At 45.1% G+C, this 27,766-nt stretch overlaps 1 protein-coding gene across 1 annotated transcript in view; it reads right to left on the bottom strand.

Annotated features, from left to right (window-relative positions):
- The window catches only part of PIGG (phosphatidylinositol glycan anchor biosynthesis class G (EMM blood group)), an 809,046-nt gene that overhangs the window by 41,015 nt on the left and 740,265 nt on the right, over nt 1-27,766 (bottom strand). Inside the window, exon 12 of the mRNA XM_078676334.1 lies at nt 9,895-10,058. Coding sequence (XP_078532460.1) covers nt 9,895-10,058 — 164 coding nt within the window. The remainder of the gene's footprint in view (nt 1-9,894; nt 10,059-27,766) is intronic.

Genomic DNA, 27,766 nt, shown 5'->3' with positions numbered 1-27,766 from the left:
AGGATGCGTAACGCTATACACGAAAGTGTTGCAGGGAAGGTGATGCGTCGGTTTCTTACACACAAGAACGGTGATGCGTCGGGTCACTACTGATGCGTAGGGGATGCGTCAGTTCTTCTCGGCATCGGGAGGTGATGCGTCGGTTTCTTACTGCGCTTCCGTGGCGATGCGACCAGCAGGACCGTGATGCGGTGAAGATCCGGTGCAATGAACAAAAATTGCATCTTTTCCTCGATGCAACAAGATGCGTTCACGCCTGATGGCAGTGCGGCGACTCAGCGATTCTTTTGAGCCACGGCAGGCCCTTCGACACGCTTCCCGGTGATGCGGCGGTGTCTGATGCGACGTCGATCCTCTTCTCCGGCAATGCAAGGCGCTTCGGCAACGATGCGACAACTGCAGCGGCGACACGCTTTCCCAGCGATGCAACGACAGCGGCTGCGGCAGCGACACGCTTCTCCGATGATGCGGCAGGTGTCTGGTGCAATGTCGACCCTCTTCTCCGGATGTGCGAGGCGCTTTCGCATTGTAAAGCGACAGCAGCAGTTCGGTGACACGCTTCTTCTTCGTGAGTCGCGCTTCCAGCTCCTTGTGACACGCAGTCCCTCAGAAAGCCCAACACAACTGCAGGCACTTCCAATGAACTCTTGGGGAACTGGTGGGTGAAGTCTGTTGTCCCTGAGACTTCAGCAGGAGGCAAGCTCTATCTCAAGCCCTTGGAGATACTTCACAAGTTGAATGAAAGTAGCACAAAGTTCTTTCTCCTCTCTTTGGCAGTCAGGCAACCACTGCCGGCCAATCAATCACGCTTAGGGATAGTCTCTCCTCAGTCTCTCTAGTTCCTCTCCTCAGCAAAGGTTTCTTCTTGTTTCCCAAAAGTGATCTAATTCTCTGGGGTCTGGGTCCCCTCTTTTATACACAGTTTCTCTTTGTTCTCTGAAGGCAGAGAGGCCTTTGCCTAGTCCAAACCAGTTCCGGTCAGCCCTGGAGCACTCTGTTTACATGACTCCTTTCCTTTCACAGTGCAGGGCAGGGACATCAGACGCACCACAGGAGGTGGAGCCAGCATTGTGGAGGGAAGGCACAGCCCTATTCAGTTCCCACGTGCAAATCCTCCCTCCCATCTAGATGCAGTTCTCTCTATTCAGCACTATGCTGACTCACCCTGTCTCCTGGAATCCCCCAGCCCCTATCACTCAAACTCCAGACAAGGAATACACAACCTAGCAGAGGCAGGCTTGCATAGTTAGACAAGAAAATACCTACTTTCTAAAAGTGGTATTTTCAAACACAGAATGTTAAAACCAACTTCACTAAAAGATATATTTTATCATTCTGAGTTCAGGCATACTAAGCTCGAATTTCTACCTAGTTCCCTGAGTCAGTTAGGATTATAAGATGTAATAATCAAACTACCCATTCTGGCCTATGGGGAATAGGTAGCCTTGCAATAGTAAAAAACGAAAATGGCTGTAATTCACTATTAGGACATGCCACACACATCAGGGCTTGTCCTACCTTATACTTACAATGTACCCTGCCCTTGGGCCTACCTTAGGGGTGTCTGATATGAAGAAAAGGGAAGGTTTAGGGACTGGCAAGTGGGTGTACTTGCCCAGTCAACATGGCAGTACCAGACTGCACACAGGCTCTGCAATGGCAGACCTGAGACACACTTTTACAGGCTGCTTCTGTGGGTGGCACAACCAGTACTGAAAGCCCACCAGTAGCATTTGGTTTACAAGCCCTGGGCACACTCAGTGCATTGCACTAGGGTCTGACCAGTAAACCAAATCACCCAATCATGGAATCACTAATCCATACATCAATTTACAATAGGGAGCACTTGCACTGTGGCACTGGACTGCAGTGGCACAGTGCCCAAAGCATCTAACACCAGCAAATACACATGCGGCAACAGCAAAAAATGGAAGGGAGACCCACGCCAAGGTGCCAGGTCTAACACGTGTCCCATCCAGCTGAAATGTGGGGAGAACTACCCTACCTCCTGGGAGTTCTCATCACTAAGGCGGAAAAATCTGGACAGACCATCAGCATACTTTGTTTAGGTTAAAAAGTTGACATGGTAGAGTAAAGATTCTTCAAACAAAATTAAAATTAAAGCTGTAATATTGCATGAGCATCGCAAGCTCAGAGACAACAAATAGCCATCACCAGTCAGCTTATATTCTTACCGAGTTTATTAGAATTCTAAACTCGAACTTGCGGGGCAGTGAGAACAGCTCCCTATAATCACACTCTGTTTAATGAAGAAAAAGGATAAATGTTAAACCTGATCTTCAAAGTGAATACAATGGGTGCAAAAATTAAAATAAAAAAATTTGGTTTTATAGTAAAACCGGAGGCTAGAGAACAACACCATCTCAGTGACTCCCTTCCCCCCGGAATGACCACTGACCAATAGCCCCGCTGTAGGAGTTGGTTACGAGCCGGGGCTAGTAATGCATACCACTTCAAGCCCCTGTTTGCAAAGTTAAACAAATGGTCAAAATGAAGCCTCATGCATAATTTCAATCGGGTCTCCCCCCTTCCTCTTCCTTTTCCTTCCCCTCCCCTCTGTGTCCCCACCTACTTTCCAAAAGGTAAGCTGTCACTCAACATGCTTTTTCTCTCCCTGTCGCCACGTAGAACTTTCGAGCAGTGCTCTCGGGGCTCCTGTTTGAATGGATCTAACACTGCCTCCCTTCTCGTCCTCAATCACGTAATCGCCGTCACCCGGCGGTATACAACAACTAGAACGCTCATAATGTTCTGACGTAACCCTCCATTAAGATGGTGAGCTCAATAAACAAGCATTTGCAATGCAATAGGTCTTGCAGTTTTGCACGTTTAAGCTATTGGCATTGTAAATAACAATGGCTTTTATTTAAGTTTTTAAAAAGAAAACAAAAATAAAAGGCATTGTTATTTACAATGTCAATAGCTTAAACTCACATAACTGCGAGACCTATTGCATTGTTTTTTTAGTTTTACTCATTGTACCATCAAGGTATATTCATTAAATAAAATGCATCCGGGAACATGGAATGGCGGGACCCACAAGCCAGAAATCCCTCTTTGTAAGAAGATGCAAAGTGGATGAAGGTTTGCTATGGCAACCTCGAGTTTTCACAGATGTTCCAGGCTTCTGCGAGCACGTGTGCATGGGCCTTTCATTTGTTTACCCTGACCGTACAACTTTGGCAATGTCAACAGATAAAGGATGTAATTGCAGAACTTTTACTTCACTAGCCTGCTCCTCTAGCTTGGGGTGGGTGTGGCTTGAACAGCATACAATATTCAGGCTGATTCATGAAATGAGGGGCTACCTCTGATGCTCTGTAAGGTGTTCAAGAAAATGTGAGATCTAACAACACGCATCTTTTCATCTTGTTGTGTTTCCATGTAAGGGAGCACGTGGCGCGAAAACAATGTTGACCAATACTAAACAAATTTGTTCTGCAAACTTTTATGCTCAGCTGTCTACAATAGGTTTTGACTTTTGGGAAGACAACATTGAGACAAAACTGTCTGGGGCACGAAAGCATGGCTGGTGCAAGGTTTAGAAGCCCTGTTCAGAGCCTGCACTATACCAGAACAAATAATGTTTTTAAATGACACTGTTCAACAAACTTCTTGTCTTGGTCTGGCTAAGATAAAAGATTTAAACAAACCGTCTATACCTAAGCCCACATCTGACAGTGATGATACTACAGAAGAGGAGGTAGACGTACCCCAAGAAATCATTATTATGGTTGATGCAAGTTCCACAATGTAGAGAGCTATCCTGTTACAGATACAGGGAGGTGAAGAAACAACCATTTTGTTAATCTCAAAGTGTCTGAGGGGTGTGGAATTTAACTACTTATTTGTGGAGAAAGAGCCGTAAGCCATTTTTGGCAATAAGGATGTTTGTGTGGGGTGGTGAGTTTCAGGTCAAAAAGGACCATAAACCCCTTACGGAGATTTTGGAGAAAGAGTCTGGATAACATTTCCTACAGAATAAGAAAAAGGGTGTTTGTTCAGTAGGAGTTCAGTTTTCATGTGGAGTACGTACCCAATGTGAAAAACTATTTGGCAGATTGTTGTTCGTGCCTGGTGGACAAAGATTTTGTAACAAGACTAGGTAATGAGGACAAGGTGTCATGTGAGGAGGATGATCATGCGGTGTGTCTCATCAAAGATGGCATAATCAAAGAGGACGACTGGATTAAAAAAGTGGGTAATGATGAAACCTTACAGGCAGTGATTAATGGTGTACAGGTTGGGTGGGGTAAGGATGTAAAGGTTGAGGAAACATTGAAAGTCTTTGTGAAAGTAAGAGATTAGCTTCAGTTTCAAAATGGTTTGCTGTTATGTGGCACAAGTCTTATTCCTCCCTGCAGTTTCAGATAACACTTGGTTTAATTTGACCATGATGAACCCCAAGGTGTCTCCAAGACCAAAAAGATTTTTAAGCAAGTGTATAGGTGTTCAGGAATGGACATCCACAACAAGATCAAGAGAGCTGTAAGGGAGTGTGTAGAACGTAGCAAGAGTGACAAGGTATCGAAACCTAGGGTACAACCCTGGAACTTAAGGAGACTTCCCAAAGAGGTTTGGTAGGAGTTGGCCATTGACATTCTGGGTACCATCACGATATCGCGTGTGGATAAATATTTTATTGTTTTGTTAGACATGTACTTGAGATCGCCAGAGATAGGGTTGACATATTTTTTTGAGACCAAGGATGTTGTGGCATTGTTCGAGAATATTTTAGAGGAAGAAGATTTTCCATCAACCATGTTGTGTGATAATGGGGTGCAGTTTGTCTCTAAAGAGATGGAGACTTTTTTAGGTGATAGGGGCACAGTACATAGGCGGACAGCTCTTCACCACCCAGAAGCCAATGGGATGGTGTAAGAAAGTGGCTCTGTATATACTGGTAAGGTACAGAGTCCACAGTCCACAGTCCCCAGAGGTATGGCAGAGGTTAAAGTTAGATATAACCGTACTCTCTAAAGTGGTAGCTTGGTCGAGCTGTAAGGCAGTATCAGAGGACAGTGTAAAGCATTTGTTGTACACACTCAGTCAGAAAATGGTATCACACACCCAAGGACTGAACTCTAGGCCAATTGATTTGTATATAAAAATATATAGTTGTTTTATTTTAGAACCACAGTAGGTATCATAAATACTTTGTCATACTTTCAAATAGCAATAGACTTTGGAATGCAATAGTTACAGTTGTTGCAATATGCAACACAAGTTTAAACACAAAATAACATTGAGCTCAATGGGTAGTTTTTAGTAAATGCAATAAAAATAACTTTACAAATGTTTTTCTTACTCAGGGCTGGATCCGGGATTCAGCCCTGGTGCATTTCCTGTAAACAGTTGAAAGAAATCATTTTTGTTACACAGGCTATTTTTAAGGAATATTTGTAAGTTTAAAAATCGACACTTAGAAGAATTTCTGGTAAAAAATAGACAATGAGAAAAATTGAGTTAGCAATAAATCACGGTTATAATTACTTTTCAGGTTCAGAGGTGGGCTCAAAGATACAGCACCGTGCTCTCTCCTGATTGCAGGTGAGTAATTTTGTTTTTGATACTTTGACGATTTTTAAGGAATATTTTAAAGTTGTGAAAATCGACACTTCGAAGAATTTTCCAAGTGAAATCAGCCAATGTTACCATATAGAGAAAATCAAGTTATCGGTCTTTGGGTAAGTGCTCGGCTGGCAGAGTTAAGGTTCTGGGGGTAGACTCAGGGGTCTCCCAGGGTCAGGTTAGTACAGTTGTTACATCCTCAGCGGCACAGGGGAAGCCGGGTGCAGAGTGAGTAGGCCCAGTGTTATCCTATGGAGGATAGGGGACCTTTGGTTGGTGGCTGCTAGCAGGCAGACCACGGGGCTGTGGGAGCTGATCTCCTGGTCACTTACACAGGGCAAGTGGAGAAGTAGGATAGGGTAGTTGCTGCACTTCCAGCGGCACTCGGGCAGCTGGGTGCAGAGTGCTTTTGGGCCTTCTGGCGCCCAATGTTAGTCAATGGGAAAGCTGGAAGTTGAATAAAGGCTGCAGACTCGGGGATGGAGATTCTTCAGGTGCGACCACCACTTTGAGAGGTAAGTTGGGATCTTGGAGGATAGGTAGGCACCCAGGAGTTGGGCACAGGGGGCCGTGGGGCGCCGGTTGCGGGGGTGTCTTTTGGTGTCGGGAACTCTTACCCTCTGCTGGTCAGGGTTGGATGGGTCCCCTGTTGTGAGGCTGCAGGAGTCGTCAGGATCGCCGCGGAGGGTCCTTGGGTGCTGGATTCTTGGTCACAGTCGCAGTGGGGGCATCCTCGTGGTCTTTGTCCACTCAGACACGGACCGGGCTCGGCGGGTGCAGAGTGTGCTGGATTTGCGGTTCCTGGCTGGCACCAAGGGTTGTTGCTGTTTGAGAAGAACCACTGCTCATGGGAGTCCCAGTCTTTAGATGAGCAAGGCAGGCAGGTCCTCTGGGGTTTTCAAGGTTGCTGTTCGCAGGAGACGCCGGGGTTTTAGCAGGAGCAGATTCTCCAGTGGGAGGGGGGCAGGAGCCTAGCTCTGATTGGGTAGGGCTCCCCAGTCTAAAAAGGGCGAGAGCCCGGAGTTGTGCTTTACCTCGTCTCCCCCACCTGAGGAGTGGGGTTGGCAGAGGCTGGCACATCCCCTTTCCTTCCTTTGTTTTTCCCGCCTGTCTTCCCGCCAGAGTGGGGGTCAGAACTGGTGGGGGCAAGTTGCTGAGTACAGCAAGTGGCCTGGAGAAGCTCACAAAGGTGGCATGTCTTTGAAGCTCCCCCTGCCCATCCTGGGGGAGGAGACCTAGCACCTCGTCCCAGGATGTGCATTGTTGCAGGCCCAAGAGAGCGGAGGCCTCTCTACCTAGGGGTCTAGCAACATGTCTGCTGGGTGGCAGCTTAGGGAGCCTCTCAGTCAGGATGCTGGTTGTGGGTTAGTTTCAGGGGGCAACTCTAAGTTTCTCTCTCTCGTGCATTTTACATTAAATCCCACACTGGCATCAGTGTGGGTTTAATGTGCTGAGAAGTTTGATACCAAACTTCTCAGTCTTCAGTGGAGCACTATGGTGCTTTGGGGTTTGTGAGGACTACCTCCCAGCACCATATACTCTTAATGGCAGCACTGCACTTACAGGGCCCAGGAATGGACCTGGGCACTCTAGGGGCACAGGGCTCATGCACCTGTGACCACACCACTGGCATAGGGCACCCAGCTAGAGGGTCGACTGAGCTATGCCAGGGCAGTGGTGTTGTGGGCATGGCACATGTGTGCCATGTCGACTCTTTGTTTTGTTTTGCACCAAGACATTCAGCCTGCCAAGGTAGTGTGTGGGTGTCATGGTACAGGGCCCTTAAGGGTGGCACAATAAGTGCTGCAGCCCTCAGGGGCCTTCTCTGGTCACAACGCACTGGGTACCTAGGGTACCATTTACCAGGGGCTAACATGTGGCCAGAGATGCTAATTAGGTTTAGGCGTTGGTACAGTTTTTAGGGAAGGAACACAGGCCCCCGGGTACCTGATTGGCAGGGACACAGGGCACACCAAGGAAAAGTGCATCAGTCATCAGGCAAAAAGTGGGGGGGTTACTGCAACAGAAACCCACTTTCCTACAAATGGTTGATAGGTTCAACTGTGATCTGAAGGAAACCGTTCAGGTGGTGTTGGCTAACCAGAAATGCTAGAAGACAGAAGTATTCAATAGGGTAAAAAAGTATGGATTCACGTCTCATACTATGAAGGAAAAGACCCCATTTGAACTTTTTTGGAAACGGAAGGCAAGTACTATGCAGTACCCTTTCTGGGTGTTAGGTAAATCCCGGAGGTTGGAGTGTGAAAGGGTTGGTGAAAAAAAACGATGAGGTGGAAATAAAGAAGATGATTAAGAATAAGGGAAGGTTTGATGTACGTAAAGCGGTCAAAAGAACTGTGGTGAAGGTGGGTGATTTTGTAAAGATAAAATCACCCCAAAAATGTTTGTTCTCACAGGGTTCAAAATTTATACACCCAATGAAAGTGATCAAAGTTTTCAAAAATTCCATCAGAACAGAAGAGCATAGGGTGTGGAACCTTGGTGGTCAAACTGAGGTGAGAAAAGAGAGAGGACACAAAAATTCTGAACAAGGGCAATGTGGATCCGAGTGGGGCAAGCATGAGAAGTGTTAGGCATGTGGTCAAACTCACTTAAGTGAATAACTATGTGTACATTTCAGCCTGCTACCTTAATGACTATGTGCACATTTTCAGCTAGGTAAGCTGAACTTTATTATTTATAAGGTTATGTCTGTTTTAGTTATTTGTGCTAGACAGTTAATGTTTTTTGGTATAGCTATATATAGTTTGTTGTTGGGCATTGTTATGGGGAAGGAGATGTTTTATATCCTGACAGATCCTTTATGTATCCTGCTGGCAATAGAAATCATCCTCTTGGGTATTCTATGGAATCAGAATGTGGGTCATGCAGCTCACTGTGTAGAATGTTAAAATTCAAATAAGGAGGAGGTTGAGCAGAAGAGGAGCTGAAGGAAGGAGGTTGGGGTGAAAGATGTATCTTCAATAAAGCTACCGTTTTACGAAGTTGCAGTGTACCTATCTTCATAAAACAATGTCCACAAGAGCTTGCTGAAGAACAATTCTGTTTTGTAAAAGTATTCTATATATCATGTTGAGTTGGAAAATAAACATTGAACTATATCTACACATTGACTTTAGTAGTTAAAGATTCTGGATTTAAGAACATTCTTCTGAACGTTGTATTCTTTTGTGATGGAATGACAATAATTCCTGCACTAAGTATCATTTGATAAAACATGTATATAAAATGTGTATTTATGGTACAAATTGCAGTTAGTAAGTGTGGTTAAGAATAAGAACTACAGAATGTTATTGAATGCCCATTATTTTCCAGTTGCACAAAAGAGAACTCAGATTCTAAGCTAATCAGTGTCAGAAGGTGCATACTTGTGAAGGAGGTTGATTAGCATTTTAGTAGTCACTTTTATCTTGTTAGATTTCAGTGTCTAGGTATATCAGTTTCATATCAAGAACAAAATTGTTCACATAAAGATATTTTTAAGGTGTATCCTTTAGAAGTTTAAGTTTGAACATTTATGGCAGATTATTAAATATCTCCTATTTTTCTTTAGATAACCATTCTGGCCTGCAGCCCCCCAGGCCGTACAAATTGAGGAGGCAGAGCGGTGATTTGCAGTGTCTCTGTTTTCTCTCTTCGCGCTTTCCCTTTTCTTCTGTTTGTCCAACATATTATACTGTGTGTGGTCAGTAGTGGATTTGGCGGAGAAGTGCATTGCATCCTCTTGTAGAGCCATGGTCGTCTTTATGCTAAGAGTATGGGGTGTGAGATTATTTTTCCAATCCTAGAAAAGCTAGTGGTTACTGACTAGTTACCCAAAGAGTGGCTGCAATTGGTCAGGGGAGCCTGAGTGTGCTTCCTGTTCAGACTCGGAGGAGAGACGGAGCAGAGACGCGTTGCGCGGTCATAAGGTCAGTAGTTTTTATTTCTTTACATTTCTCTTCCAGTTCCCTTCCACCCCCCACTCCCGAAGCTTGCCGGCTGCTGCTGCTGAGATATATATTTATAAAACAAAGGATGATAAACAGCAAAAGAAAACAGCTTTTGTTTTTACGCTTCCTCTATTTCTTTGCAATAAGAGTAGCCCGGAATCATGCATTCCACATCCTACTCGTCTCCTAAAAGCGCTTCAATGACTTGTCAGAGTAGTAAGTGCTATATAAATGGAAATACAATACAACTACACTTCAAGATTCTGTTCATTGACTACGAAAACACCAAATTAGTGAAGAGACTAAAAACTGTTTTCCAACCAGTTATGGGTGCATTGCTATTTAGTACCTGTGTGTTTCAGAATTCAAGTAGCATAGTAAATGCATGGCCCAAAGCAAAGGTCCAGCGTAAGTAGATAATCCGGTAAGGAAGACAGCTGGTATTTCAACGTAGCCATCAAGACCTACAAAGCCTGCTGAAATATCCACAGTGCCAATGTTATTTGAATTACCCTAGAGGGAAAAAAAGAGAAGAACGACATCCGTTAAATGATTATTAGCAAAAACATTTAAATTAGCAAAACGTTAAATGATGAGCAAAAATATTTTACGAAATTGAATATTGTTTGTTTATACTAAACTGTGAGTCATTTTTTTATATAAATAATAAGGGAAAGACTGAGTTCAGAGAGAACATTTAAAATGCGAAATTGTCAAGGGATATTAAGAATACAAGGCCTTTAAAATGTATATATTTATAGTTCGCAAGTTCAGACCCTGCTACTGTTTCTTCGGCAAAGGGAAAAAGTGGATTCCACTCCCCAGCTGTGCCTGCAGCATCAGGAAGGGCAAAGGGGGGTCTCCGTACACTAATCTCAAATACTCTACCACTCCAAGTTAGACAAGTCGGGCCACTACACACCCATTTCCAGATATTAGAGTTGGACATTAGGAAACAGAATATTTGTTCTCTTGTCAACTTCTATAACAATGAATTTGGGAGAAACTCCAGGGCTGTAGTGGATGCCTTAGCGGTGAAGATTGACAAATTGTACAAAGGGAAGAAAGGGGGAAACGTGAATCTCTTATGGGCAGGGGATTTCAATACCCATCTATGTAAACTTACTGGGACTAGAGTCTGTGGTGTACAAGCTACCGACGGTAATCCCCTCCTGCATTTCGCGCACAATGGGTATGGAGAGGCCTTAAGCAACTTGTTATCCCAGAGGAATCTGTTTATATTAAGCGAGTTTAATGAAAAAGGGCAAGGGCCAACTTTTAGAAGAGGCACTCAGGAAACTACCATCGAGTTTGTTTTAGTGTCGGGACATCTACTACAGATGGTAGACCTTAAGAGCACTAGGTTTTCACCCTATGGCGACCATGCCATCCTATTGACTCAGCTAAATATCCTTCCTACACCCAAAGACCGTAATCTGGTTCTTGCGGATGTGAACCTGTCCAGGAAAAGTGATTACCAACTGAAATGGACAGTGATAATAAAATCAAAGTTGGTCCCCCAAATTCTGGCACACATAAAGAAAGATACTATAGAATGCCTGGGAGAAGACCTAACCCCCACAGACATAGTCACCAGATTCACTGCCCTTCTGGCAAAAATAAAAATAGCAATTACGCGGGCAAAGTCATCAAATTTACTAGCAAAAAAGAGGTGGTTCGACTCAGCCTGCACTAAAACCAAAACAGATCTTGTAAACGCTTAAAAAAATCTCCCCAGGGACTACCCTAAGATCCGTTTACTACACTTAGAATATAAAATAGCCAGGACGGTGAGAGAGAATGACTTAAAAACACAGACGTGGGATGATCTTGAACAAGCAGCCAGCACGGGCAGTAGCAAATCTTTCTGGGAAGTTGTAAACGCTCCTTATTTTAAAGATATTAATACCCCGCGATACTAGATGTTCACGTAGACTCAGAGTCTTGGGTGAGACATTTCGAAGAGAACTTTAGGTTAACCCCTCCTCCATTCACACAAACACCCTCCCCACCCAACACTCCTCAGAAAGGACTAGTCTTCACTACACCCGAGCTCCGAAGGGCACTAAAATCTTGTATCTCCGGTAAGGCACCGGGCCGGACGGTGCTCTGATTGACCTCTTCCAAATTGATTGCGATATGTGGGTCCCCTTACTTACAAACACATTTAACAGCATTGTGTTAGCAGGCCCACTGCCTTCGTGGAACCATCGTATAATAGTCCCGATTTATAAAAAAAGGGATAGGGCCTCACCAAAGAAGTACCGTCCTATATCCCTCCTCGATACCACCGCCAAACTAATGGGGAGGGTCCTATTGGCCAGACTGGAAGAGTGGGCAGAAACAAATAAAATAATCATGTAGGCAAACTATTGGTTCCAGAGAGGTATGGGGACAGTCGACCAGTGCCTAAACCTTTCCCTAACTATAAAGAAGTACTCAAAAGCCAGAAATGGGAAACTGTACATGGCCTTCATGGACCTAACATCAGCCTTTGAGTGTGTGTCACATGCTATTCTGTGGTCCATGATGGAGGACATGGGTATAGACCCACCGATCATTGTGTACATCTGCCAGCTGTATGAAAATGCCACTGCCTGTGTAAGTTATGGTAGAAATGGGGAGTGCACACATCATTTTAAAATTGAAAAGGGAGTTAGACAGGGGTGTGTACTCGCCCCGTTCCTTTTTTCAATATATAAGAACGGAGTAGAGTCCTACCTGTCTGCTCTCTCTTTGGAGGTGCCCAAATTTGATCAAACCCCTCTCCTGATTTTGGCATACACTGATGATGCGGTGCTGATGGCAAGAACGGGCCTGGCCCTACAAAAACTAATTAAAGCTTACGCCATCTTTATGGCGTCCCTTGACCTAAAAGTAAATGAAACAAAAACTTTCATAATTGTGGCTGGAGCAACCGTTTCTACTTAAAGTATTTAAACCGAGGTAGTTGCATTAACAGGCTGAATGAAAGACAAGAGGCGTGTGACCTGACAACGAAGTTCTATCACGGACTACGGGTAAGAGGGAGACGTGTAACCAGTAAGAGCTTAGGAACTTCTGAGACCGTGTGATAATGAGAGCAGTTTAGTCTTAACCTTAATTTGTGCTCATGCCACGCTCTTGTCATTTATATTGTTGCAGAGCGTATTTGGTCCTAACCGGGATTATTGAGTAACCCGACGCCTGTGGGAAAGATTTTAATATTTATGTTCGTTTTCAACTCAGAGATGCCTGGTTTTTTCTGCTAACCTGGATGTCAAAGGTATGCTCGGTAATGAATATTTCACTTTGATAGGAATAGAATGAAGGCATTATCTGTTGCTACTTTAAATAGGAAGTTCATAAATACTTCAACTATTCTAAATCTGAAAGCTTTGAGATTAGGTTACTGTCATTGGGGAGGGAAAGAGTAGTTGGTTATGTCACTATACACTATACGATGACCCCTATGTAATATTGATACTAGTATGGAACCTTTAGCTGTAAGCCGAGGACTTAACAGTGGCTAGACAGACATGTATGTGTGTTTGTCCGGCCTAACAAAAAATAATGAAAGTCGACCGCGATAAAGGCGTTTTATTCAACAATGCATCTAGTTGAGATATAAATATGGCTATCTTGTGAACTTTTTTGTGGGCGCGTTCCTGTGTGGTAACGCTACAGTACAATTAATGGTGAAACCATGCACATGATACACCCATTTTAATGGGAGTTTTATTGTCTGGTATGTCCTGTGACTTTGGCATTTGAAATCCCAATTTCCCCTGAGATTCCTGTATGGTTTTGTCTATTCAGGTTAGACGTTTAAAACCATCGATGGACTAGGAGGAATCTGTAAGAAACAGGACACATATTGAAAGGTTTGTGCTCTAGATGGATGATGAATAGGGGGTCTATGTCCAGAGACTCTAATATTTAGAGATTGATGTATGATGTCTCCCTTGATATTTAGATAGCCATTATTGAGGCATCACGAGAAATACAAGAACTCTGCATAACCTGAGAATTCTATCTGTCTCTCAAATGAGGTAAATTCATGTTGGCGTATGTATGTTTGCCCATTAGGCCTTTGGGGGTTGAAGAAATATAGCTATATACTATTTAATATTGCCCATATATGCCAAACATGAAAATGCATAACTATACCAAAAGATACTGTAAAAAATGAAGGGTTTTTTAATCCGTGCGTCACTATGATTTTGATAAAAAATGTATGGAGGATTGATGTAGAGATGATGGTTGCGTTATAATGTATGGAGTATTTAGGTTTTGAAATAATTTACTAAAATGGAATGTGATAGACTGTTCTCTTGTTCTTAATTATTTAAAAAATTGTAGTTATGTGTATCTAAAACCTTCTTTCTTGCATTTTCAGACATTTTAGTTGTTATTGTGGGATTGTACTAAACATATCCTGAAGAAGGTGTTGGCTCCTAAAAACTGTGCCCACCGAAACGTGTCGATGCCTATGTTGAGCTGGAGTACTTTAAGTATTGGTGACAACAACTCTGACTGAAATTACTGGCTGCATATCAGAGTGTGTTTACATATAGGCTATTGTACTTGGTTCATGCTAATAGGAATTATCGATTCCTCTAGCTTTATCTCCCACGTATATACCGTCATGAATTTTTAATGAATTGTTATTGTGTATAATTTGTGATTGTGTTTTTTTTAGTTTATACTGTGTCTGATGACAAGAAATGATGGTCTTTTAATACAATTGAAGAAAATAAACTGTCAGATTTTTAATTTTGGTAAAAAAAAATTTCCTTCCTACTCAAGTAGGAATGAAATGTTGTGATTGGATGATATAAGAGTTATACCCAAAAGGGAATTCTTTTTTGACATTTGTCTTCAGGCACCCTACCCTTTTGGACGTGGGGGTCCCTCTCTTTTATTAGCAATACTGGCCTGTTACAGCAAATGGAAGACTCCTTTTTTTAAAACCGTGTGTCCTTACCCCAATCGGCTTCAATTTATATTCTACATCTCAAATTAGGGCTCCTCTTTCTGAGCGGTAATTGCAAACACAACAGTGATGGACAGAATGTGGATCAATGTCACACATTCACCCCAGTCCAAAGATCTGGGCCCAAATCCATCGTTTTTCCACTCCACACCACCCTGGGTTAGACAATGGCGATATGCAAATCAGCGCTGACCCTGTGCCCCATGGGAACAGTCCAGTCCGAACTACAAAAGCCATGTCCTTCCCAGAACGGAAACAAGCATCCGAGGACCGGCCCGGTTTCGAGGTAACACCTCTCATCAGCCCGGCTAGCTTGATTCCAGTGGTGTGGAGTGCCTGGGACTCACGTCTGAGCATCCCCAGTACACTTAGAGCGGTAATTGCAAACACAACAGTGATGGACAGAATGTGGATCAATGTCACACATTCACCCCAGTCCAAAGATCTGGGCCCAAATCCATCGTTTTTCCACTCCACACCACCATGGGTTAGACAATGGCGATATGCAAATCAGCGCTGACCCTGTGCCCCATGGGAACAGTCCAGTCCGAACTACAAAAGCCATGTCCTTCCCAGAACGGAAACAAGCATCCGAGGACCGGCCCGGTTTCGAGGTAACACCTCTCATCAGCCCGGCTAGCTTGATTCCAGTGGTGTGGAGTGCCTGGGACTCACGTCTGAGCATCCCCAGTACACTTAGAGCGGTAATTGCAAACACAACAGTGATGGACAGAATGTGGATCAATGTCACACATTCACCCCAGTCCAAAGATCTGGGCCCAAATCCATCGTTTTTCCACTCCACACCACCCTGGGTTAGACAATGGCGATATGCAAATCAGCGCTGACCCTGTGCCCCATGGGAACAGTCCAGTCCGAACTACAAAAGCCATGTCCTTCCCAGAACGGAAACAAGCATCCGAGGACCGGCCCGGTTTCGAGGTAACACCTCTCATCAGCCCGGCTAGCTTGATTCCAGTGGTGTGGAGTGCCTGGGACTCACGTCTGAGCATCCCCAGTACACTTAGAGCGGTAATTGCAAACACAACAGTGATGGACTGTATATATATATATATATATATATATATATATATATATATATATATATATATATTAGCTACAGCTCGCAACAAGACACCGCTTCCACGCGGAAACCACGGGCATGGATCAACTTGATTATTCAGCTTTTTTTTATTGTTCCCACGTTTCGTCAAGACGCGTTTCAGCCGTCCAAGCGGCCTTGATCACCTGATCATGCGCAGAGACTTTCCCAAATTTAAAGTGCCAGTGCATCACATTGTTAATGGACATAGAAAACTTACTTTCCGGTATGAATACCTAAACATTGTCATTCGTGCAACTGATCATAGCCTCATTTTTTGGGATATTTTGTACATAACTGCCTAAATGCATACAGAAATAATTACATTTATCCAATAAAAATATTTCCTTAGCTCGTGGGCTGACCATAACAAAAACTTTTTTTGCATAAATGCTTTTTCTTATATATATATATGTCTTTTCCATTTGGTGTCCAACTCCTGTGATGTGTCAAAGTAATTTTTAGATTCAGAAAAGGGGGGTGGTGATGAACAGAGTGCCTGAATTAAGCAGACCACTCTTACCCAGTCCAAAGATCAGGGCTTGATCCATCACCGTTTTTTAGCTCACTGCACCATCCCAGCTCAGAACTTGGCTATATGCAAATTAGTCTGTTCCTGTCCCAGTGCATGATGGGAACAGGGCAAACCAAACTACCAAGCCAATTCTTATACTGGGAAGGAAACAAGCTTCCGGGGACCGGTTTCTGCCATTTCAGGCGTCGTCGGCCCGGCTTGCTTGAATCCTGATGGTGCAATGAGCAAGGGACTCACATCTGAGTATACCCTTCCACGCTTATGGTGGACAAAATGATTCAGAAAACATAATTTGTGCTCACCTCTAGTGTAATAGATTATCATATAACCTAAAAAAACAAAAAACTTAAAAACATATTATCCTCACAAAGCTGAAGTATCCATAGGCAATAATCATATTGGAACTTTGTTTGTTGTTGGGGCCAAAACTGCGCAACTCGCCCACCAGACGGCCGGACATTGTGCTCCTTGCTCTGCTGTCCCCCGCCGCCGCACTTGACAACGCGGCCGCAGTGAGGGGGGAGCTTCTCCAGACTACATCTCCCAGCGTCCCCTGAGTAGGACACGGGGACGCCGCCTGTAGCGTCACTTTCCCGCGCCCGGAGGCGCTTAAGGCAGACCCGCTCCTGCGGTGGAGCGGGATTGGAACTTTGTTTGTTGTTGGGGCCAAAACTGCGCAACTCGCCCACCAGACGGCCGGACATCGTGCTCCTTGCTCTGCTCTCCCCCGCCGCCGCACTTGACAACGTGGCCGCAGTGAGGGGGGAGCATCTCCAGACTACATCTTGCAGCGTCCCCTGAGCAGGACACGGGGACGCCGCCTGTAGCGTCACTTTCCCGCGCCCGGAAGCGCTTAAGGCAGACCCTCTCCTGCGGTGGAGCGGGATTGGAACTTTGTTTGTTGTTGGGGCCAAAACTGCGCAACTCGCCCACCAGACGGCCGGACATCGTGCTCCTTGCTCTGCTGTCCCCCGCCGCCGCACTTGACAACGCAGCCGCAGTGAGGGGGGAGCATCTCCAGACTACATCTCCCAGCGTCCCCTGAGCAGGACACGGGGACACCGCCTGTAGCATCACTTTCCCGCGCCCGGAGGCGCTTAAGGCAGACCCGCTCCTCGCGCCGCCAGGCTGAGCCCGGGCAGAGGGCGGGCCGTCTGTGGCTGTCCGAGGACGACAGAGGTCGGGTTGGGACATCCCTCCTTCATGTGTGCCCTCGCCTAATGGCATTGTTGTGTGGTTAGATTGCTGTTTTTGTTCTATTTGTTTCATATTTATTTTTAATTATAAACTCTAGTAAGATTGATTACTTTTTAATTAAAATAGAGTTCTGGTCAGTGTTAGATGATATGGTAATTCAAGTACGACCCAAGAGCGACCATAACCCGCTGACACCAAGCCTGAAAATTGAAGGGGGGATTGGTAGAACAAAAGCATCTAATTGTATGATAGGTGAGGCCATCTTAACAAATGACTGCCGTAGAGTCCGTTGGTGTAGGTTTTTGGAAGACCCAGGGTCCCTTAATAAAATATCCCATGAAGTCGCAACCTCGGTTAATAGAGCTAAAATAGTGATCGCTGACTCAGGCCCGCTCGAACAGATTAGCTTTTTACATGAGCAACTGTTTGATCATTTGAAAACCCATTTTACGAAGACAGGTACTTTTGGGAAAGTGGGGGAAGTGCGGCCTGGAGCGAAATGTTATGATAAATCCTGCCGTCAGGCCCACCGCTTATTGATTAAGGCTATAAAATCTAGGGTGTCATCTGATATCAAAGCGGAAAGGATAAATCATAAAAAGGTCCAGAAGAGGGCAAAGCAATCGTGGGACGACTGTCGTTGGTAGGACTTGTACGAGGCCTGTCTGTCATCAAATCAGTTAAAATTTTGGGAAGTTGTAAAATGGGGAGGGACACAGGACTCACAAATACCATCTAATCATGTTTCGGCAGAGGATTGGGTGGCCCATTACACATTACAGTTCTGTGGTCCGAATGAGGCAACAAGAGATGCTCAGATAGCCCGGTTGACATTGCCTTTAGTGCAATGTTCATTTGTAGAGTTTGATTCTAAAGAGGCTGAGAATGCATTAAGTTTGGTTCAAGCTGGAAAAGCCCCTGGAATGGATTGCGTCCCGGCAGATCTTTTCAAATACGATCAGCATAGTTGGGTGCAATACATCACGATTTTAGCTAATGCCATCGCCAATGGGGCTAGGGTTCCAGATTCATGGAGAGGTGCGGAGATCTTACCGGTCTTTAAAAAAGGTGATCGTTCGTCACCAGGGAACTACCGTCCCATCAGTCTTATAGACGCCTTGCAGAAGGTTATAGCAAGAATGGTTCTGGCTAGAATACAGGCTTGGATGAGCACGGACAACATTTTATCTCCGATGCAAGCGGGCTTTAGGTCATGTACTAGTACAATAGATCAAGTGCTAAGATTCATCATGATTTATTGGAAGGTTGTGTTTTTAGGAGGGGGGACCATCTACGCAGCATTTGTGGACCTCAAATCCGCATTCGATCTTGTACCGAGAGAGAAGATGTGGGTTGCACTGGGGAAATTGGGAATGCCACCTGAACTTCTGGAATTAACTATAAGACTGCACGAGAACAACTTTGCATGAGTAAGATGGGGCAGGCAGGGCCAGGTGACAGAGCCCTTCCCGGTCACCCGTGGCGTAAGGCAGGGTTGTGTGCTTGCTCCCACCTTATTTCTATTATTTTTTAATCAAGTAGCGCAGTTTTTCAAAGACACCCCTACAGATGCCCCAGTTTTAGGAGGCAGAAAATTCCTTCTGCTTATTTTTGCAGACGATACGTTGATCCTGGCCAAAACTCAGACGGGGTTACAGTCTGCCATCAATAAATTCATGGACTTCTGTAAAAATAATGATCTAGAGATAAATGTCTCAAAAACGAAATTCATGGTCTTAACAAAAAATAAACCACAACGTAGCCATGTCTGTATGAATGGCATTGACCTTGAACAGGTGAATGTCATGACTTATTTGGGTGTAGTTTTAGATTATAGGTTGCGGTGGAAGCCACAGATTGAAGCCTTGTGCCTAAAATAGGCCCGCCTAACGGGGTGCTTGGTTAAGGAGCAACGCTGCTCACATACTAAAAGGATATCACCAGCAATAAAAATATATAATGCAAAAATTAGATCTGCAATTCTTTACGGTGCAGATCTATGGGGTTTTGCGGACCTGGCACCTCTGGAAGAAATACAAAACAAGTTTCTGCGGAGCTTGGTCAGTCTCCCACAATCCACCCCGATACTACCCCTTCTTTTGGATATGGGATCTCATTCTATTAAAGATCTAGCATGTTATAGGATGGTAGCTTTGTGGCGTCGCATTTGGTCCACACCAGAATTGATCTTATTTGCTAACGAAATCCTGGATCTATGATCAATTATGGGGTCTGGTAACCTCCCGTGGTTCCGGGTAGTGAAGTCCACTTTACAAAACATGGGCTTAAGTTTGAAGTGGTCCAACCCGGGAAACAATGTTTTTCCGTCAAAACAAGAATTTAAATTACTATACTGGGCGACTGTATTAGCCCAATATGTCAAGTTATCACAGTCTGCAAACCGGACAGGATTGTTCTTGAGCCATAAGGTAGATTTCTGCTTAGAGCCTTACTGGGATAACATTACTAAAAGTATGGATAGAAAAATATACCATCAGTTCAGAATAGGCTCATTACCAGTTAGGTCGTATACACATAAATTGCGTGTACAACAAACAGAATTTTGCCCTTGGTGTAACGACCAAAAGGAATCTCTAGGTCATATCTTTTTCGCCTGTCCAGCTTACATTGCTTCCCGCCGTAAATGGCTTAAACCCATCTGCAAAAGGATAAAGACAAGGGGGTGCGGTGAAGCTCTCCGGATTTTAAGATCCAATACCTCTGAATGCTTAACCATAGGAGTGGCAACATTTTTAGGATGGGTATGGGTTATCAGAGCTAGGCACCCATCAGTTATATAACTGGATGACACTTTTTACCTCTATATGTACGAACTTCTGCACATCTTTAAAGTATATTTAATCAATTTTTAATGTTTAAAGCACTGATGACGTTTTTAATGAACATTGTGGAACTTTTATATTGTTTTTATGAATAATATTTGTATTGATTATAAAGTCTTTTATGATTTTAAAAACCGAAATAAAGACGTTTGAACTGAACTGAATAATCATATCATAATTAGAAAAATATATATATATACACACAAAGTTATTGCACCAAAAGGAACGCTATATAATATATTCTTATTAGCTATCCCAATAACATTCAATTTGAAAAATTAATTGAAATGTAAAGTGCCATCGTGCTTCAATACTGTATTTCCACAGCAATTCAATTAAATATTTCATTGAAAGAAGAAAGTGCAATAGCGCAACAGTACTAAGATTCAAAGTGCCATGTGCCTGAATACTTGAAAGTGACTTGTGCTTACAAAGTGCAAATATGGAAGCAAATATGAAGATTCATTACATAAAGCGGGCAATGTCTGCATATTTTAGTTGTGCAAATTCGCAAACTTCTGATAGGTCCTAAGGTGTGCAAAACTCACCAAACAGGTATATACAGAACGTTATGTATAAATATAAATAAATATGCTACACTCTGTGACACTTCTAAAACAATTAATTAAAAGACACCTAAATAAAAACTACCCAAATGTCTTAAAACCAATCGCTAAAAACAGTCCTCACAAAGTATGTTCACTAGATAGAGTTATCATCATATTCATGTTCCTTATACCCCGATAGCAGATTAACAATGCTATTTTTCATCAATTCATCTAATTTAAAACCTAGCAATCAAATTACCCTTTGACATACAGGTAGACAAATGGCAGAGGGGCATTTCTTTTATATTCACTAATCACAAGAATGTATGAAGATCCTCAGTCACATTTAAACCCCCAGGCCACTTGGAGTCGAACTCCAATATATAACTAGTTTCTGTTCTTCTTAACTTGGCTTCTCTATCCCCTCCTCTTTTGGTCGTTGGTACTGACTCTATTGCAAAATATCTTAAATGTTTGGGGTTACTATCATGTACGGCCTGGAAGTGTCTTGCGACTGGGTAATTCTGATCTTTATTAGTGATTGCCCTCAAATGCTGTAAAATTCTTTTGTACACCGCCAGTTTGGTACTACCTATATACTTTAGTTGACAATCACACTCCAGGACATACACGCAATACTCTGTTTTACAGGTAAGGTGTTGTTTTATTTCTATGTCTGTCCTAGAGAAAGCTGTTTTATAGGTTTTAGTATTAGTGCCAAACTGGCAAGCTCTGCATGTCAAGCATTTATAAAAACTCTTTCTAGACGATAGCCAAATGTCCCGTTTGAAGCTTTCCTGACTGTTTTTTGATAACATATTTCCCATGCTCATAGATTTCCGGTAGGCTATAGCTGGGTTTGAGGGCATTTGGGCACCAATCACAGGTTCATTCTGGATAAAGTGCCAATTTCGTCTTATTATGCTCCTCAATTCCTTCTCCTGTTTGGAGTAGGTTAAAATCAGTCGGACCGGTTCAGGCTTCTTCTTTTCAACTTCCTGTATTTTGTTTGCCTTATACATAAGGAGTTCTCTTGATTTTAACTGTGACTTTTTTACTGCCGCTTCTACTACCTTCTGGCTATACCCTCTATCTAAAAACTGTGCACAACTCTCCAACTGCTTTTGCTGCGCATCTAATGGATCGCTATATATACGTCGGATGCGAAGCATCTCCCCATACGGTATGCTTCTTATTAAATGGGGAGGGTGCGCACTGGTTGCGTGAAGCACTGTGTTGCCTGAGGTCGGTTTTCTAAAAAGGGTAGTTGTTAATACATTGTTTTGAATTAAAACCTGTACATCTAAAAATGTCACAGAGTGATTGCTGATGTTAAAAGTAAATTTCAAATTAAGATCATTCTGATTAATTTCATCAATGAATTTTAACACACTCTCCTCTGTCCCACGCCATACAATAAAAAGATTGTCAATAAAACGCAGCCAGGATATGATATGTGATGAGCAAACTTGTTCAAAGTTTCGCCTAAAGACCAGCTCCTCCCACCAGCCCATAAACAAACAGGCATAACTGGGGGACAAGCTGGCCCCCATGGCTACTCCTTGCACCTGCTGAAAGAATTGGCCATTGAAGAGGAAATGATTGTTTTCCAAGCAAAAAGACAACATATCAAGTAACATTTTAGTATGTTGGGCATATTCCATTGATCTTGTACTAAAAAAATACTCTGTAGCTCGCAACCCATCTCTGTGCTTGATACAGGTATATAATGAACATACGTCTAATGTTACCAAAAAGAAGTCCGGACTCCATACTATATCTTTAGTTTTTTCAAGGAAGTGAACCAAACCAGGTAAGTACATGAACTCCTTTATTTTGTCAGGAAGGCTGCATACAAACGGCAAGATAAACCATCAGAGATCACTGCCCTTACTGCCAGACGCGTTTCAAGTCTGTGACCCTTCCTCAATGGCACTGGGCATGCTTAGCATCACAGGATCCATAGTATGCAGCTGACTATATTCACAACAACGCCCTCAGTGGGCGTGGCCATTCCTCTGGCCTTGTGGTCTTTGTAGTTGCATGAGTATTCTCGAGTGAGTTCATCCTGTAATGCCAGCAGTACAAAATATAAAAACCACAGTGGGGTGATGTCGCTCTAAAAACAACTTGCTGCAGTCTTTCTCCCTCGTGACGGAGATTACCTCCCTGAATGGTGAAGCCGTTGTGACCCCGCCTAGGGAACGCTGCGCTTGCAGCGGGGGTTCTTCCGCTTCCAGGACCGGCCGCTATTCTAGTCAAATCATCGAGTTTGAGATGATTTTGGTGGAACCAAGATTGGATCTTTGTTAGGGTGTCATTGAGGTGTAGCACATCAGAGTGGGATTTAATCTTATAGGAGCGTTGAGTATCGCCAGCATAGAGGTGATAGTTGATTCCAGCTTATTTGAGAATGAGGGTGAGGGGTTCCATGAATAGGTTGAAGAGAGCGGGGGAGAGAATGGATCCCTGTGGGACACTGAGGGGGATAGGAGTAGGGTTAGGAAGGCAGTTCTCGATTTTGATTTGTCGGGTTCTGTATTGGAGAAAAGAGGTGAACCAGTTGAGGACATGGCCATTGAGGCCAAAATGAGCTTTAAGAGTGTTAAGTAATGCAGTGTGGTTACCCGTATCGAAAGCTTTGCTATTGTCAAGTGAGTGATCAATATAGTTCACTATGGTGAGTTTGGCCGATTCTGCGCTGCATCCTTTTCTGAAGCCGGATTGCAATGAGTCAAAGAGGTCGAAGGTGTTTATGTGATTATCCAATTGAAGCAGGGCGGATTTATCAAGGGCTTTGGAGAGAAGAGGGAGGTTAAAGATAGGTCGGAGGTTATTGGGGTCATTGGGATCTGCGTTGGGGTTTTTGGGGATGGGTGTAATTTGACCCAGTTGGAGGGAGGCGGGAACACACCCTGAGATCAGGGATGAGTTTATAATGGTGGTCCAGAGAGAGGCAATGATATGCTTAAGGTCTTGGACGAGTTTAGAGGGCATGGGGTCTTTGGTGTGAGAGGATGGTTTAAGCTTAGAGATTATATAATAGACTTCGTGTTCCGTGACAGGGTGAACATTATGCCAAGTGGCATTTCTTTTTGGTTGCTGGGGGGTAAAGGAGTTGGGTTTAGGTGGGAGGGAGACGGATGAGAGATGGGAAGGGACCTGGGGAAGATTAGATGGAGATGGAGATTCAGGAGAAATGTCAGAAGAAAGTAGTGGGTTGGTGGGGAGGGGATTTAAGAGGAAGGATTGATCTATTTTAGTGCTTTTATCAGAGAAGAAATTTGCAATTTCTTCAGATTTCTCATTTGTGGCCATCAGCTTTTGGGGGGCAGAGGATGTTTGATTTTTGACGATGCTGAATAGTTCTCTGATCTATTTTTGGCCCTCTCAAGCTGCGTGCTGAAGAAGGAGGCCTTTTCATTGAGGATATGTTTTTTGTAGTTGGACCTAGCGGATCGGAGGAGGGCTAGGTGGGAGGGGGTTGGGTCTTGCCTCCAGGTAGTTTCAGAATGTCTAAGAGAGCGTCTTTCGTTGTTGAGATCCGAATTGAACCAGAATTTGGAAGGAATGTTTCTTTGGGCTTTCATTTTAGGAGGAAAATGCAAAAAACACAGTTGATGGACAGAATGTAGAACAATGTCATACATTCACCCCAGTACAAGGATCTGGGCCTAAATCCATCGTTTTTTTGCACTCCACACCACCCTGGGTTAGACACTGGCTATATGCAAATCAGCTCTGACCCTGTGCCTCATGGGAACAGTCCAGTCCGAACTACCAAGCCATGTCTTTCCCAGACCGGAATCAAGCATCCAAGGACCGGTTTCTGGCTATCAGCCTTCATCAGCCTGGATAGCTTGACTCCAGTGGTGTGGAGAGCCTGGGACTCACGTCTGAGCATCCCCAGCCCACTCGGGGTGAAATTGCAAAAAACACAGTTGATGGACAGAATGTAGAACAATGTCATACATTCACCCCAGTACAAGGATCTGGGCCTAAATCCATCGTTTTTTTGCACTCCACACCACCCTGGGTTAGACACTGGCTATATGCAAATCAGCTCTGACCCTGTGCCTCATGGGAACAGTCCAGTCCGAACTACCAAGCCATGTCTTTCCCAGACCGGAATCAAGCATCCAAGGACCGGTTTCTGGCTATCAGCCTTCATCAGCCTGGATAGCTTGACTCCAGTGGTGTGGAGAGCCTGGGACTCACGTCTGAGCATCCCCAGCCCACTCGGGGTGAAATTGCAAAAAACACAGTTGATGGACAGAATGTAGAACAATGTCATACATTCACCCCAGTACAAGGATCTGGGCCTAAATCCATCGTTTTTTTGCACTCCACACCACCCTGGGTTAGACACTGGCTATATGCAAATCAGCTCTGACCCTGTGCCTCATGGGAACAGTCCAGTCCGAACTACCAAGCCATGTCTTTCCCAGACCGGAATCAAGCATCCAAGGACCGGTTTCTGGCTATCAGCCTTCATCAGCCTGGATAGCTTGACTCCAGTGGTGTGGAGAGCCTGGGACTCACGTCTGAGCATCCCCAGCCCACTCGGGGTGAAATTGCAAAAAACACAGTTGATGGACAGAATGTAGAACAATGTCATACATTCACCCCAGTACAAGGATCTGGGCCTAAGTCCACTGTTGTGTTTGCAATTACCGCTCTAAGTGTACTGGGGATGCTCAGACGTGAGTCCCAGGCACTCCACACCACTGGAATCAAGCTAGCCGGGCTGATGAGAGGTGTTACCTCGAAACCGGGCCGGTCCTCGGATGCTTGTTTCCGTACTGGGAAGGACATGGCTTTTGTAGTTCGGACTGGACTGTTCCCATGGGGCACAGGGTCAGCGCTGATTTGCATATCGCCATTGTCTAACCCAGGGTGGTGTGGAGTGGAAAAACGATGGATTTGGGCCCAGATCTTTGGACTGGGGTGAATGTGTGACATTGATCCACATTCTGTCCATCACTGTTGTGTTTGCAATTACCGCTCTAAGTGTACTGGGGATGCTCAGACGTGAGTCCCAGGCACTCCACACCACTGGAATCAAGCTAGCCGGGCTGATGAGAGGTGTTACCTCGAAACCGGGCCGGTCCTCGGATGCTTGTTTCCGTACTGGGAAGGACATGGCTTTTGTAGTTCGGACTGGACTGTTCCCATGGGGCACAGGGTCAGCGCTGATTTGCATATCGCCATTGTCTAACCCAGGGTGGTGTGGAGTGGAAAAACGATGGATTTGGGCCCAGATCTTTGGACTGGGGTGAATGTGTGACATTGATCCACATTCTGTCCATCACTGTTGTGTTTTCATTTTAGGAGGGGCCACTTGGTCTGAAACCTCGGTAACTGATTTGTTGTAATGTTCGGTGTGGGCATCTGCATTTTAAGAGAGGGGGCGAGCAGGAATTGGGCTTTGAGTTTCGTTTCAAGTTCGCCGGAGGGGACAACATGAAGATTTCTGGTCAATTTCTAATGTTTGTTGCTTTTGGAGTGGGGGGGCAGTGGTGGTGATCGAGAAGAAGATGAGGTGATGGTCTGACCAGTCGATGGGGACGATGTTGGAGAGGGAGGCTGTTGGACTTGGGCCTTCTGGCAGGGTCACCCCTGAACTTTTTGCCTTGAAATTATAGTGATTTCTGGTCTTTGCGCACTTTAACACTGTGGCGCAGTGTAAAGTGCGTGCTCTCCCTGAGTGCGTGTGTGAGATTGGCCTGCCCTCCCATAGGAATGCATGGGGAATGTCTGTGTCCCTGGTAGTTCCTGATGCGTGAGGTGTGCAGGCTCGAGTTTGGTATGTGTGAACTCGTGGGAGTGAATGCTGCGCAACGGTATGTGTGGCTTGTATGTGTCTAGAAGGGAAGTGCTACTTCTGGACATTGAGATATGTGTGCAGTGAGGGTGCTGGAGTGTGATTGGCTGGAGCTGGCTGGCATGCCAGGCTCCAGGAAGTCTGGATGGGTCTGCCCGGTGGTGAGTGTGAGATTAGCATGAGTGATGTGTGGGAGGAGTGTACCTGTGTCCTGGATGGGCTGGGTTTTCCCCACACAATGCTGGCTCCGCCCCCCTGTGGTGTGACTGATGACCCAAGCCCTGCCAGTGAATAGAAGGGGTGGTTGAGCCATCAACAGTGCTCACAGACCAGCTGCGACTGGTTCTGCCCCCACCCTGCACCTACAGACAAGGAAAAAGGTGTATAAAAGAGGGGCTGTGACCCCATGAAAATGTTCTTGTTTCTGACTTGGATCTACCAGGGGCATGCTGCTGCTTGGGCCCAGGGGAAGGCTTGCCTCCCCTGGGCTCTGCCCAGCCCCTGGCTTACTGATGGACCCCTGAAGGACTGAATTGCTGACCTTTTCCCTCCTAGCGCAAGGAGCACTTCATTTGCCTTATAGCGCCTGGGAGCGCTCTATCTTGCCCTTAGCGCTGAAAGCGCTTTATTTTGCTTTGCAGGTGCCACCCTGCTTATGGCTGCCCACGGCGCATTTTGCCGATTTTCGGAGCGGGTGCCACCCCGCTTATTTGCCCTTTAATGGACCTCTAGCGAGTGCCCACCTCGCTGTACAATTTAATTAAAGCCGGTGCCCACCCGGCATTGCCCCGTGTAATCACCGCCGCAGCCGCGGGCAAAACAGGAAGTCAGGCGGCGTCGCGCCTGACTGTAGGCGGGACTTCCGGGTTGCTGAAGGAAGTCCCGCCCGCCGCCGTGCTCTGATTGGCCCGGGCGCCCGGCCGGAGAAGAGGAGCCCGGAGCCTTGAGGGCTCCACCTGCCAAGTCCCGGTCCCGAGATGGGGGACCGGGTGAAGATGCCCCCCCCCCCTCCTGGAGCCGGATGTTGCGTGGTGGGACTCCCAGGAGTGAGGGGAGCCCCGGAGGCGGAGTCCTGCGCTGTCCCCGGAGAGGGGACACAGAGAGAAGGGACGCCCAGAGCCCGGTAAGGGGGGGCCTCGGGACTGTCCTGGTTGTTCTTCGAGCGGCCCCACATGATAGCGGGCCGCTCCAACGATA

This window comes from Lissotriton helveticus, chromosome 2_1 (assembly GCF_964261635.1).
Source record: "Lissotriton helveticus chromosome 2_1, aLisHel1.1, whole genome shotgun sequence".
In the NCBI taxonomy this organism is placed as follows: domain Eukaryota; kingdom Metazoa; phylum Chordata; class Amphibia; order Caudata; family Salamandridae; genus Lissotriton; species Lissotriton helveticus.
The sequence above is the reverse complement of the archived record's forward strand: the minus strand, read 5'-3'. Positions and strand labels throughout refer to the sequence as shown.